The 15,364-nt window shown below is 49.6% G+C and overlaps 1 protein-coding gene across 1 annotated transcript; it reads right to left on the bottom strand.

The window, feature by feature from the left end:
* Window positions 1–346: 346 nt before the first annotated feature.
* On the bottom strand, window positions 347–7,482 carry LOC142011927 (vasotocin-neurophysin VT-like). Its single transcript, XM_074991663.1, has 3 exons — window positions 7,363–7,482; window positions 1,784–1,985; window positions 347–510 (listed from the first exon to the last, which is right to left on the bottom strand). Exons 1-3 carry the CDS (start codon window positions 7,480–7,482, stop codon window positions 347–349), a joined length of 486 nt encoding a protein of 161 aa, XP_074847764.1.
* Between the last annotated feature and the right edge of the window lie 7,882 nt (window positions 7,483–15,364).

Genomic DNA, 15,364 nt, shown 5'->3' with positions numbered 1-15,364 from the left:
TCCCCCCAAATGAAGAGGGGCTGCTAAGCTGTAACAGGTGAGATTTCTGAGTGCTCAGCACCCTAACTGGGGCCAGCTTTTCCAAGCTGTGACATTTTGGGTCATGTCTTTAAGTGAGCTCTGCACCCAAAGTCCTGCATTCTTGCAGAGCTAGCCCTGAGTGCCTAAGAGTTCAGCGCAAAAGATATAGCTGACTAGCACAGTGCAGTAAAAGACTTTATTGGCCATGTATTTACAATTCTCTGAAAGGGATGTTCCCTTACATCTCGTAAGGATCTTCCAAAGAGCTGCAGAAAGCAAGCAATGTACTTGCTGTTAGATTCATCTCTGACATTGCTCTCTTCCTTCAGTAGAACTGGTGTCTCCCCTGGTGCTGCCTGTTTGCCAGATGCATCAGCTTGAGCAGGAAGTCACTCGCTGAGCCATCCAGCACAGTCAGGTTCTTCTCCAAGGGCTCTTGACTTCTGTCACTATCATCATCCAGGCAAATGGTATCCATGGTGCAGCTCTCTTTAAAAAAGGAAATCAAAGTACCATCAGTGATGTTACGTATACCAGGGGATTCCAGGGATGGGCATGATTGCCTGTGATCCCATGCACTTTCTTAAACAGGCGGGACTTATCAAACAAGAAAGCTACAACTACAGCCACAAAAAGACTTCCACATGGTTTACGTTCTAGTTTAGTCTCCTTTGTTTACCAGGGATTACCACTTGTCAGGAACTCACAGCAGCAGAGACTTCTATTGGGTGTACACCATATTTCTAGCAACTACACTACCAATAGAGGTTAGGAGAGGGGAATCTGGAATTCGTAAGTTGTAATCATAGGTCTCACATTGACATATAGTAAACTCTTTCATATCCTGCACTCTATAATCCAGAACTCTCAAGTAACCAGCACTTTAACTATAAGTAAATTTTAGTTATGTTTGTAATAAGTACAGTATAGTGAAAGTAAATACAGATAAATACAATATAAGTTTACACTGTACAATACTACTGTTAGTAAATGAAGTACTCTGCATACTCTTTAGTTTGTTTCTTAATATCTAATCTTGGTGTTTTTTTCAGTGTTATGCATTGCTAGGTATTCCTCTCTATTATCCAGAATGCTTGACTATCTGGCAACCTCCCAGTTCTGGGGCTGCTGGAAATGGAAGAGTTTACTGTACTGTGTAGACTTGGGCAAATCGAGTCACCTCTTTTTTCTTTCCAAATGGGGAAACTGAAGCTAGGGTTAATAGCAATACATTTACAATTCTATCTTTGAGTCTGGCAGGCTCTTTAGAAAAGCAGTTTGAAGATATAAAGTGTATATAAGCCACAAATATTTGGGTTGGGTCAAATCCTGAAATCCTGACATGGAATATGGCCACTGAGGTCACTTACTCCACCCGGGGAATTGCACAAGTAACGACGAAGTCAGTAGAAATTTGTTTGGATTCCTGACTGAGCAAAAGCTAAAGATTTCAGGCAGGTTTGGTCCAAATTGTTACTTGTAGTTCCCAAAAATGGGCCAACCCGAGAGCACAGCAGTTGTGCTCGCAACATACCACCTCATCCATTATTCTGCGTCCAAGGGTGGCCAATTTCTGCCCCTTTCCCACTTCCCTACATCACAAGGTGTTAGGAGGTGAAGCATGTGAGGGGCTCGGCTACTACAGAAATGGGGGTGGCTAGGTACCCAGGAGAGGAGATGCGCTATGAGGCAAAGGCTGTCCCTACTGAGGTGCCCCCGCCCCGGCTGTACTTGCCCTGGATCAGGGGTGCCCTTCCATTACCATCATTGCAGCAAATGCCAGGAGCAGCGCATCTCCCTCCTGCACTGCAAGCTTTCCTGCCGGCCACGCAAGGGGAAGGCAGGTAGTTTTCTTCCACGCAGCGCAGGGCTTCCTCAGTGCCCATGTAGCAGCCAAACTCCTCTCCGCAGCAGATGCTGGGGCCGAAGCAGTTCCCTCTGTTCCCGGGGCCACAGGCTATGCACTGGGAAGACAGAGACAGTTCAGCATGTTGGGGCTGCCAGGCAGATAGGTCATGCTCAGTGGACAGGCACAGTATAACTGTGGGACCAGACCTGACCAGTGGGAATCAGAGGTGAGGCTGTTGGAGTTTGTGGACTAACCAGCCTGGAGAATCAGGTGCACAAATGGGAAACTTTATACCCCAGAGACAGGTCTGAAGGATGTGGGCCAAGTGCTGCTCCTCTTTGAAATAAATGGCAAAATTCCCATTGTTGAAGGGGATTTGATTTAGTTGATTTATGGGCCAACTCCTGCAGCCCATGCTCAGGTAAAACTCCCATGGACTTCCACAGGCATGAACTCGAACTAGGAGGCAGGGTTAGGTCTCTGAGATCACCCCTAAAACCAGCTGCCTGGTCACTCCTCTCCCCCTTTCTTCTCCACCCATTCGAGGTGATGCCCCAAGCTAGGCCTCCATGCTGTGGAACAGCCCATATAAGAGGCTGTGTCCCAGATGAACTGCACCCAGGTAACTACATCCTGTTCTCATCTGTAACTTCCCTTGAAGCTGATATTCTCCAGGAGCTGTGCAGTGTAGCTATGTGCTGTTAACTAGCTCCCTCCGCTCCTTCTTATTTGTACCCCACGCCCATCACTGTACTATCTGGGCATCTATTCCGTTTACTTAGACAGCTGCATTTCAGTGGGGGTGAATCGGCCCATTACATACACCTTCCTCATTGGGTGTATATACAGCTGACACCTACTTGTTTCATATTCATGCTCCCCTGGAGCAATATGGAGCTTTCTCAATGGACACATCCCTGTAAGGTTACCAATGTTGGGGACAATTGTTTTCAGTTGATACAACAACTGGGATCAGATCTTTTTATGCCAAGCAGATGGCATAAGTTACATTATATTATTGAGCAAGAGGACGAGCTCATTCATTCTCTCAACTCCTGGAAGTAAGTGCAGGGTTGAAATGTTTTGTGGCTCCCAGTTGCTTTAGATAAGCATTAGCAGTCAAAGCTTTCAGCCAAACACCAGGAGATAGAAATGGTCTACTGGATTGTCTGCGCTCTTGCTTAAGGCCATCGGAAAATTATGATTCCACTTCATCCAGTCTTCTTTTAAATGTCTCATATAATTTGGCTCCCACTGTAGAACATAGAAACCAATGTCATTAATACAGGTTGGATCTCTCTCTCATCTTGGGAACCTGACTGTTGCCAGGCAAGAGAATTTGCTGGACGATGGGAGGTCATTTTCTAGCACATTACCCACGCTTCCACTATTTACTGGGCCCTTAAAAGGCATTTAGAGGTAAATCACAGCTAAATAGCAGCACAGAACACTGAGAACCAGGACTGATGGCTGCAAACAAACTTTATGGGACCACAGGAAACTTGGCCACACCCATGATAAGTGGTCATCCAGCTAACTAAACTCATGCTGGATTATGGATGTTGCCGGTTGAGAGAGTTCCAGATTAGAGAGGTTGACCATGTAGATGGCAGTACATCTCCTGCAACGATGCCTTACAGCCTTAAAGGAATTACAGCCAAGCTGTAGAATGATGTTGCTTTCAGAGCTACATCATTTCCTCTCCCATGTTTAGAATGTCCCAGTCAATAGCATTTCCTCCCTACCAGGCTTTTCAGTTTATTGGGTTACTGCATTATAGGAAGTACAAGTGCTCTCCACATTACAGCTCTGCTCAGACGCAAGTAAAAGTCTGGCCTCTGGGCAGGACCTGAGAGGGGTTACCCTTCCTCAAAAGGAGGATGTGAATTTCCCCATTTCTCTGTCACTGTGTCTTGTTGTGTGCTCTTGTTCCAAGACTTTCTATCACCAAGCTATCAATGGAATGGAGCATTCAGTTCTGGGCGCTTTATTAACAGAATGGTATGCCTTCATTAGAAGCAGCTCAAAGAAGAGCAGCAGAAATGATCAGGAGCTGACAGGATAGTCTTGCAAAGAAAAAGGGAAAGGGTTAACTTTTGGGTTGGTTGGCTAAGTGGTGACTAGCAGTGGGAGGAGAGGCACGACTCTATGAACACTGAAAGAGGTCAGTGTAACCAAGCCTGGCCCAGTGCATTTTGTGTGTGTGAGACCACCCACTGGAGGTAACAGCCTACTGCTATTAACAGTAAGGGGTTTAGCTCAAGTGCCAGAGGTCAGCATTGCAGTGCTGAGGGTCTGGCTGATGACCCTTTGGGAGGGAAGGGGTGTGTGTCACACCATCAACTGGAAGAGGCTGAAAGGAAGTGCTTAGGGGTAATAGCTAGAGGGGATGGGGTCACCTGAAGAAAGGGCAGGAATTGCCAGCCTGGATCAGACCAATGGTCCATCCAGCCCAGCATCCAGTCTCTGCCAGTGGCCAGTACCAGGTGTTTCAGAGGAAGGTGCAAGAGCCCCACCATAGGCAGCTGCAGGGCAAAATGTCCCCACATCAGGTCACCTCTGAGTCTCTACACAGATTGGCTGAGCCCCTGCAGTGGGGATGGGGGGAAGAGTATCCCTTCCACAGTGTACCTCATTAACTCTTTTAGTACTAGGTGTTCCTGTCAGCCACAGGAGAGAGAGAGGACATGAGAGTTACAGCAAATAAAACAACCTAACAGCAAGCTCACTTTGGCTCTGCAGTGGCCCCTAAAGGAAGGGGGAGCCTCTCCATCCCCCAGATTTAGCCAAGGGTGAATGCTGGGCTGTGGTCAGTAAGGAATGAGCCTGTGTGGGCTGGAAGAAATCACTAGTGGACTAGAGCACTGGACAGGACCTCTGGACTCCTCCATTCAGTTCCTAACTCTACTACTGGCCTAGTAGATAACCTTGAGTGGGTCAGGTTGCCCCTTTCTGTGCCTCAGTTTCCCCATCTGTAAAATGGGAATAATGACACCAGCCTCCTTTGTAAAACAGTTTGAGCTCTGCTGATGACAACGGACACACAATTATTAAGCCCTGCACTCTGCATAGTGCCAACTCTCAGTTACTGTAGGATGTTTACTGTGGATCATTGCATGGGGGGGGGGCTAGGTTTTGCATATACCCTTCAGAATAGTTGGGAAAGGCTACTCTGTGACTGGTGGCAATACATACACAAGTTCCCCCATTTAATCACTGCCCACCTGCAGTGGGACCAAGGCTGCTACACAAACCGCAGGATAGTAACGACTAAGGAAGTTTTTGTCACGGAGGTCAATGATTCTGAGCTGCTCAGAGATTTCTCTGACATTTTCTGCTTCAGCTTCTGCCCCATACCTTGAGGGCTTTGCACCTCTTAGCTGCCACCACAGGTAGCTGGGGCTGGAGCTGTTTTTAATCACCCCCACAGCCCACTCCCCGCCCCCTTATTTTCAGTGAAAGTCACAGACAGGTCACAGGCATCTGTGAATTCTTGCTTATTGTCTATGACTTGTCCATCATTTTTAATAAAAATAATCGTGATGAAATCGTAACCTTTAGTCATTACCCTTACAAGCCCACCAGTCTAAAGTCAAGCACTGGGGATCCTATTGAAATGGAAAATTTAACGGTGGTCTAAAGATGCTTGCATTCAAACATGATGTTTTCTTCTTTTTGGTGACAGTGGACACTGAAATTCTGATCAGAAGCAACTGGTTTAAAATGCTGATCCCTGGCTCCAATTAATGAGGGCATGGCTCTGTCCATGGTGCTTAATTTGTCAGCTTCTTTAAGAGCCCCAAAACATTTGGCAGCAAATTTCCAAAGGTGCCCTAACTGGGGTAGAACAGAGACGCTATCTAAAAATCAAGTCGGTCATGATAGTAGGAGTCTATTGCATTAACGGGGTCTTTTAAAACCTTTCCTGCAACCTGCCTGTCTATAAATTGATATATAACTTCTCAGGCAGCTCTTAAGTTCAAATCCGCTCAAAAGGAGGCAGAACCCAAATGCAAGGGTGTAAACCACTTTGCTTTGACCGACATGGTTTAAATAATGAGCCAGCCGAGTTAGCCAGTGTTGACCACTTTTTTGTTTCGATGGTTTAAATAAGTATTAGCCTTGCTTCATGTAAAGCAAGGTGTGTTCAAAATGCTCTGGTACTGCTCCTTTTATGCCATAGCTTTTCTTTCCGACATTACTTTAAATACCTGAGTACTACTTTACATGCACGTTAAGGGGGACATCTAGATTGCAGTGAAGTCAAAAACAAAATTCCCGTTGACCGGTATGGTACCCATCCTCAATACCGCTAGAGAGCGGTAATATTTTTTTGCCTGTCGGCGTCACACAGACACTACGAACACTGGGGGCTTTTGGGAGGTGGGACAGAACCTTAGCTGGTGTTGTCATAGATGAGGATTGAAGATGATTTACACCAGCTGAGGATTTGGCTCTTCCAACTGGGCTCAGTTGTCCTCTGCAAGGGTGTGACTGCTAGTAACAGAGCCAATGTGCCAGTCTTTAGTAACAAGCCAAATAACTGTTGTAGAGCATGGCTGCACTACAAGGGTGGGAGGTGGCTGGAGGAAACCGGGCGTGCCAGCTGTTCCTCTTGGGAGGTGCAGCTCCTGTTTTAGCAGAGTGCCCATCATTTTACAAGTACCAGAGAGGCGGCCGTGTTAGTCTGTCACTTCGAGAACAACAAGAAGTCCTGGGTCACCTTATAGACTAACAGATATTTTGGAGCATAAGCTCTCATGGGCAAAGACCCACTTCATCAGACGCATCAGTGGGGGGGTGGTTTCAGAGGGGTGTTTAAAGAGTGGGGTCCCAGTAAGAGGGAGGGCCAGAGCTGACAAGGTCTATTCAGCAAGGTGGAAATGGCCCTTTATCAACAGTACTGATCAAAAGAGGAAAAAAGTCAGATCAGACAGGGAGATGTGAGCCTTTCTCAGAGTCTAATCATTTTAGAACTTCTCCCCGTCCTCCACTGTTTCCCAGTCCAAAGAATTACAATAGGTTTAAGTGTTGGCTCCCTGTTCTTCCCCCTTGCTTTTCTCTCAGCAGCTTTCACCGAAGGGACAAGGGGCAACCTTAGAGGCACCTTTCTAAATCAAGATTTTTTTTTCTCCCTTTGTCTCCGCACTAGCCTCAGCGCAAGGCTCCTTGGCTCTGAGCCGCGTAGTTTCATTTCTGCTGAGAAAGCTGGCACAAGCTTTAGAAAATGCCTGGCTGAGCTTCAGGCCAAGAGCTACCTCTGCCGGCCAGCCAGGGAGGAGTCTGTCGCTCACACCCCAACCTGGAATCAGCCTCTGACAGGAGTTTGTCTGACACACCCGGGTGTGGAGAAGACACCCTCATGCACGCCCCTCACCTAGTGGTGGTGGGGGGATTTTTATACACACAACACAGAGTACAAACCACCACTTAGTGAAGAACTAGCATCCTCCCACCAGGCACACTGCAAGCAGCCCCCTCCCAGGCTGTACCTGTCGGAGCTCTGCGTCGGGCAAGGCTCTCTTGCCTCCTCGAGGGCAGTTCTGGATGTAGCAGGCTGAGGACAAGGCGAGAAGGCAGAGGAAGTGGACTGGCAGAGAGGCTTCGGGCATCTTGCAGGGCAGTGCCAGACTCTCACGCACAGAGAGAAGCGTTGCTGCTTTCCAGCCTCCTGTTTGCATCTGGCTCCTCTCTGGACCAGGGGCTATTTATACCCCTCCCGGTGTCGACGGAACGCCTTTCTTGGCCTTTGTCACCACTTCCATCGGGGGAGGGGAGCTTTTTTTTTAAAAACAAAACAAAAACAAAAACAACCTCTTTGCCCAAACCAGAGTCGCAGTGGAGACTGTAATTTAGGTGATTCAGTGCAGAGGCACAAGCAGCCAGTCTGGGCACGGCAGCTCTTCTGAGCCTTAGCTGGGTGCTGATGAGTAATTCTTCCTTCCGGCCTAAGGTGAAATCCCAGCAGGAGGACGTGAACGGGAGATGGGGAGGCTGGGGTGTGTGCGTGTGTCTGGGTCAGATTCTAATCTCGCTCAGCCCTGTGCCATTCCAGAGGGACCCCACTGATGTCAATGGAACATGCTGGTGTGACCCCGAACCCAGCCCTTTCCTCCCATTTGGCACGAGGGGCCAAATCTGCTGCTGGGGCACTGGAAATAGTTGGCCCTGTGTTGAGCTCACACAGCTTATTGAAGCCTTTCCCCTCCCTGGGCTGCGCCGCTGGCTGCAGTCCAGCACTGACCCTGCCTAGGAACAGAGCGGGCAGCAGTAGCAGGCAGCTGAGGTCCCGTGTTTGGGGTTCATGGGGCTGCTTACACTATGAGGTGGGAGGCTGGGGCCTTGCCCTGTGAGTGCTGCCAGACTCCCTGAGCTTGGGCTGCTTTCCCTCCCACGCCGGCAAGCTGAGAATCAGATGCTCCGGGTTTTATGCTCCAGGGCCGAGCAGCTTCCCCAGGCGCAGCCCTTCCCAGCGGTGCCTGTTGAACACTTTGCACTCCCACTGCACAGATGTAAATGGCAGCGTGAGGTGCAAGGCAGTGGAGAATCGGGCCCATTGCTTTCCCACCTGCCTCCGGAGCGCTGGGCGAATACTGGACTATCAAAGGCATCCATAACTGAGCTTAAATATGAACCACGTGAAACTAAACCTGGCATGAATCACCCCTTTATCCAATACTGCTAGCTTATACTGTTTATGATTGCTGGGCTCAGGATATAGGGTCTCTGCTGTGCTAGGCGCTGTACAAACATAACTAGTGCGCACATAAGAGTTTAGGATCAAAATAAACAAGCCAGAGAGAGAAGCAGAGACACACAAACTTGTCCAACACACCAACAGTAGGCATAGAAGCCAGAATACCTGAGTCCTGCTCCAGTCACTTAACGAGCGGATCAGCCTCTTGCTCCTTCTGGGCCTTTGCTGTCCAGGGAGCATTTAACCACGGTGCATTGGGCTTTTGGTTCTGCCTGGTGGTAGAGTTGTAGCCCGGAGGGGAGGGAGTAGCCAGAACAATTACCTCATCAAGGTACAGCCCCAAATCATCAGTCAGGAAAAATTAAAGAGTCGGGTCCCACTGACTTATATGAATAAGGCCCTTAATAGTTTGTGTGCTGGTCATGAGCTCTAAAAGTCGACTAACTCCCTAGCCCCAAAGGATGTATTGGTCTCCTACTGGCCACAGGGAGAGCAAAGAGAAAGGCCACTGGATTAGAAACTTCCTTTGGCGTGGGTCCCAAACTTTTCACTAGTGTAGACCCCTAACCACCTCCAAACTGTTTGTGGATCCCAACCACCCCCCCCAAACCATTCACAGACCCCCAATCACTCCCAAACCATTCACAGACCCCCTAATCACCTCCAAACTGTTTGCAGACCCCCCCATCAAAGTCAATTCTAGCCACTACATACACTTCATTAAATGAAAAAGGAGATGTAAATAATGAACATTTAGAATGACACATGCTCATTTCCAACATCACAACGCTTCGGTTGCACAGCACCTCACAACAAATTACCACAACTGGGCCTACGTAGCAACAAATAATACGCTTTTGGCTCACCTAGTGAAAGCCCTGGTGTTGTTTAATTGAGTGCAACTTTGCAATTTATTTAAAATGTGTTTTCTATGATCATTTTATTCATTTTTTATTTTTCTCACAGAGCCCCTGAAATACCCTTGCGGACGCCCAGGGAGCCACGGACCCCAGGTTGGGCACCACTACTCTATTGTATGTTAATGTTCTATGTGTATAGTTCGCTAGTATAATTACAGGCAAATTATATTGCAGCTATTAAAATTCCAAAGTCAAGCAATCAAATCTTAGGAAATTGCAACATTTAAGGTTGCTCGTGCAAGGTTAATTTGGCTCTCGTGCCTATGCATTGTGACACAAGCTGTAAGTATGAGAACATTTATTATTTTTCCTCATTCACTACCCAATCAGAGCTCAGGCAATGCGCAGCCAGTTAGTATTTTAATTTTTCTTCATTGGTCAAGGAGTTGCCATGGTCCTTATTCACTGCACATGATTCAAACCCAGCCCAGCACACTGAATTATTCATTAACTTACAGGGTTGTCTGTGGGGTGGATCAGTTCAGTAGCTGAGTGCTTCTGGTTGTTTTTGCAACACCCTGGTGAAATCGGGTGGTTGCTGTAAAAGCAGGAGGATGGGAAACTGAGGCACTGGGAGACTGAGGTCAAAAGGGTCCACTAATTTTGGATGCCAAGTGCCAGACTTTTCAGAGTACTTAGCAATGGAGAGGGCTGTGTATGTTCAAAGCCCAGCTCCTACTGATTTCAGCTGCGGTCAGTCCTTGGCAAATTAGATCCCGGGTTCCCCAATTGGGCACCCAGACAATAAGGGACACACTATTAGTGAAATTTGGGTTAAGCGATCCGCCAGGAGCTCAGTGGCAGAGGCCAGGCTAGAATCTAATTCCCCAGGGCAGTATTTAACTCCTTGAACCATGCATGCATCCTCTTTTCCTACAATCCCTGCCTCATTCACCACATGCCGTCCAGCTTCTACAGCAAACGAGGCAGGGGACCTACAGACAAGACTCCCCACCCCTTGAGTACACAACAGGGATTCTGCCGCTGAGCAGGTCTGGCTTCTTCACTTGTGAGACAGGGGCCCTGTGAAAACCTGCTATGTGGTCATGCGATTAAAGACTGTGTCACCAGGCAGCTGAATTAAGGGTGCCCAGGCATTGCCTAAGTTTTGAGTTCTTGACTTTGCAACCTTACCAGGCTTTTCATGTGTATAATGTGTAATATTTGCAAAAAAAAGCAATCTGAGGAAACAAATTCCAGTGGGTGACATCCAATTGACACCCACATGGGTCATCAATGGAGTTGGAAACCTTAGTTCCACTACACAGACTGCTGGCCACTTTAGTTAAGTGAATGACTGGCAGCAGTAGTAGGTTGTCATCTTCCACATGGCCCAGCATTATGGGGTGGGGAGGGGGTGTGAGCCACATGCTTTGCTAGTAGGGGAATGGTGATACTCAGTAATTCTGGGTGATCCCCCAAGGCTGTGGAAGTGAATACACTCCCCTGGGAACAGACTCCTCTGCACAGACTCCTTCCCTCTGCGTAGCTTCTTCTTTCCCACCCCCTCCACCCTGTCCCTGCCTCACTCTTGTCTCTGTCCCAATACTGGCTTCTTAGCTCACCCCCAGTCTGCTTGCCCAGGCACCAGGCCTAGTTTCCCTCTCTCAGTTCCCAGTTTCCCCATGACCTTCTGTCTGTGTGCCTCCAAGCCCATCCCCCCGCCCAGGGTTCTCAGGGTTTCCTGCCTTCATTTGAATCAGGCAGCTTTCTCCTGCACCACGCAGCAAGGGTACCCTGAGGGTATGGCTAAACAGCAAAGTTATTTTGAAATAATGACCGCTATGTTGAAATAACTTCATGAGCATCTCCATGATGCAACTGCTATTTTGAAATAATTTCCAAATAGCAGACATCTTATTTCGAATTTGGTAAACTTCATTATAGGAGGAATATTGTCTATTTCGAAATAGGTATTTCAGAATAGGAGCCGCGTTTACAGGGAATAGGGTCTATTTCAAAATAAACTGTTCCAGAATAGCTTATTCCAAAATAATTCTGCTGTGTAGACATGGTATTTCAAATGAGAGCACCTTAAAGCAGTGCTTCCAGGGGCTCTGATCTCACATAGGCTCTATCATGTGCAGACACACTATTTCGGAATAAGTGTTGTATATTCGGGGGCTTCCCTGTAGTGGAGATGCATTATTCTGGAATAGCTGATTTTGGAATAATAACTCTGGAATAAACTATTCTGGAATAACCTTTCTGTGTAGACATACCCTGAGAGGCCCCTTGCCATCAGATCAGGTGCCTGAAGCAGACAGCGTGAGGCAGACAAGGAACATGGAAATTTCAGCTCAAGCAGTAAAAGTTTGGCAGAGTTTTAAGCAACTGAAAACAGGGCCTGTCCCTAGGAAGTCAAAGATAATCTGAATGTCAGCTGGTGCCAGTTGTAAATCGCGTCTTAACCTGCCACTTCCAAGCCAGGAGGTTAAGAAATAAATTATGAGCGCCAAGGGTGGTTTAACTACTATTGTGGACAAGGTTGAATCGCCAGTGGTCCCAGCAATATTCTGGAGTCCAGCTGTGTGGAGAGACCGAGGGATGGAGCCGGTTCAGTGTTATCAATGTGTGCTGTGAAGACCATCTTGGAATGATGGGGTCCAGTCGATGGGGGTCCAGTCGTTGCTCTCCTGTGTGTGAGGAGGCAGCTACCATGGTGATGGATGCAACAGGAGACTGAGCTACCTCCATGCTCTGGGGGAGGTCAAAAGAGGGCCTGAGGGAGGGGAGCTCTTGGCTTGCGCCTTGGCCTGACCCAAGATGTGACCAGGCCAGAAGTCCTTTCTCTGCCCATCAGCTGTGGGCTGCACCAGGCAACATGTGTGTGTGTGTGTGCATGAAGCAGATTCCTGCAGACGCTGTTGCTTTTTTTTTTTTTTTTTTTACAGAGCCGTCTGTGAGCTGCTGATGGTCCCTCCTGGTGGGGCAGGGCTGGGTTGGAGAGGGCAGAACACCACCACCTGGAGCCAACCCTGCTGTGTGGACGCAGCGTGGTAAAGGAACCCTCTGTGCCCGGCGTCTCAGAGGGCTGCATGACGAACACCGCTGGCAGCTGAATGCCTCGGGTGGCACTCACGACAGGCACGTGGGGCTTTTAGCGGCCGGTTTGACGAAGACGCCAGTTTCTGAGGAGGAGCAGCGTGAGTCTTGCAGGGAACAGGGTGGGTGGGTGTGTGGTTAAAGAGCTGGCTGGGGACTGGAGAGGCTCTCGGTTCATTTGGCAGTGCTGCCTTGTAGGCTCCTCCGTCCCCATCTGTCCAATGAGTGCACCCCTCCCTTTGCCTGTGTTGGCAGCAAGGTCCCGGGGACCCAGACGGCTGTAGTGCTACATCACCCCTGCAGTGGGGCCCTGAGCTCTGCTGGGCCCGCCAGGTCCTGCTGTAATAGAGGGGACCTAACAGCAGCACCGCTTCAGCCCTGGCAAGGAAAGAGGTGCTAGTTCTCTCCCTCCCTCCTCACAGCCTCTCGCCGAGCCCTGCTCAGCCCTCCCCTCTCCCTGCTCGCAGGGTCTGAGCCAGCCACGGATGGCGTCGCCCCTCTGAAGGCAGCGATGTGACGCTGTCACTCCTCACCAAAGCCAGCAGCCGCCCCCGCTTGGCTGGCTGAGCCGCTAGCTCATCCTCTTCTCACACATTCACCCCCTGCCTTGGCCAGGCTCGGGGGGATGAGGGGGCTGGAGAGCTCGGTGGGAGATGGAGAGCATCTGGGCCCAGTTGGAGACAGACCTTCTCCTGGCCTCACTCACACCGCCCTCCCATCGGCTAGCGGGAGGGAACACCGTGGCCACACCTCGGCGATGGGCCATAATGCTGCCTCCCCAGGCCAGGGCCCCGGGCTGTCACACTGCAGCACCGCACAACCCTGCTTTAGCCCAGCAATGGAGCCTCTGGAGAGGGGGAGCCACGTGCTGGAGGAGAGGGGCTTGGTCGTGGAGCATATAGAGAAGCCACCCCCTGCCGTAGGGGAGGGGCCCTGTCAGGGCAGCTGGGGCAAGACACTGCTGTGCCAGAGAAATGCCTCTCAGCCCCAGACAGTGAATCTCTGTGGGCAAAGCATGATGGACAATCCCATTTCCCCATCACGCTGAAGAAGGAGGGGATGAAAGTGAGGGGCCCTGTCCCACGAGTGAAGAGCCCTGAGTTTAACAGCTGCCTTTTCTGTAAGCGTTCTGTGTGACTGCGGCCAGTCACTGAGGCTCAGGTTGTTTTTACATGAATTTCCACACTGCCAGTCAACAGGATTCAGGTGCCTAAGTTCCTAAATCTGTTTTACAAAATGAGGCGGTTTTATCAGGGTTAGCTGTGCCAACCTTGAGCGTGGCACCACCAAAATACAGGAGGAGGAACTGCTCAGGGCTTAGCACACTGGTCTTGTAAGTGAGCGGGTGTGAGTTTGGCCCTGTGGGACCTCAAATGCATTTCATGAAAACAGCTTTCACGTACTGGGGACAGGTTAAATTAACATCTCTCAGGGATGATGTTGACGGTGCTCGGTCCTGCAGTGAGGGCAGAATGGACAGGACCATATGACACCTTCTATGATTCTGGTCTGTGCAAAAACACCTTTAAAGGGCTAAGCCTTGGGCTGTCTCTGGGGCGTAACACCCCACGTGTATGATGAGTGGAATAGTCCTGCCTTGGTGTACAATGGTGCGAGGCAGCTCACTGGGTACAGCCTGTGGGATGCTCAGAAAGTACAGGGGTGAGCTGTGGAGCCTAGGACTAGGTAAGACAAGGACAAACAGACAAGTAGGTCCTGGGCTGCCTAGCAACCTGCTGTCCTTTCTAACCCTGTTTCCTGCAGCAAGCTCCCCCACTTGATCGGTGTGTCTCTACCCCAGGAGATCGCTGTGAGGTGCTGGGTCAGGACCGCAAAGGGCTCTAAGAATGGACACAAGCAGGCAAGCTGAGCCCAGGGGTAAGGCCTGAAGTGAGGCATCAGGAAACCACCCTATAGCTCCAGCTGTGGCCATTCCATGCTGTGACAGCTCTGTGCCTCAGTTTCCCTGCTGTTGAACCGACGTAACACCAACATCTCCACAAAGCCTTTGGAACATCTGCAAGTGAAACACACCACATATGTTCTATCTGCAATTACAAATACCTATCATGCACCTGCCAGTGCTCTCCTGCTTGGTTGGCATGCATGCCTGTCGCTCGCCGTTACCATGTGTGGTGTGAATCCAACAGAGAATCACAGGAGAGACCTCAGGAGGTCGTCAAGGTCAACGCCGTCTTCAAAGCAGGACCAGTCCCAACTAAATCACCATGGGCTCTGAAGCCTCCACTGGCTAGGTCATAGAATCAGAATCCTAGGGCTGGAAGAGGCCTCAGGAGATCATCGAGTCCAGCCCCCTGCCCAAAGCAGGATCAACCGCCACTAAATCATCCCAGCCAGGACCAGTGCCTTTTTTGCTAAAAAAAAACCATGAGGTGCTGGTACTCAGCCAGCTCCCCTCTCCCACGTGTCCAACCTAGCCGTCCTGCACTGCAACTTGAGACCATTCCTCTTTGTTCTGCCAGCTGTCACTACTGAGAACAGCCCCTCTCCATCCTCCTTACAGCCCCCCCTTCAGGACGTTGAAGGCTGCTATCAAATCACCCCTCACTCTTTTCCAAACTAAAAACGCCCAAATCCCTCGGCCTCTCCTGACAGGCCATGTGCTCCAGCCCCCAACTCATTTGGTTACCCGCTGCTGGATCCGCTCCAATGCATCTCCAGGTAGCATCATCTGAAGCTCTTCCCCACTCATATAAAAAATTAGCCCACCCCCTAGGTATTTGCAATGGCTGTGGTGTGCAACCAGCAGTACAAGTACATCCAGGTCTTCACAAAGCCCTTCTGGGGTGGAAGGGATACGCAATGCATGTC

This window comes from Carettochelys insculpta, chromosome 4 (assembly GCF_033958435.1).
Source record: "Carettochelys insculpta isolate YL-2023 chromosome 4, ASM3395843v1, whole genome shotgun sequence".
Classification (NCBI taxonomy): Eukaryota; Metazoa; Chordata; order Testudines; family Carettochelyidae; genus Carettochelys; species Carettochelys insculpta.
Note: the sequence above shows the minus strand (reverse complement) of the source record. Positions and strands in the feature narration are given on the sequence as shown.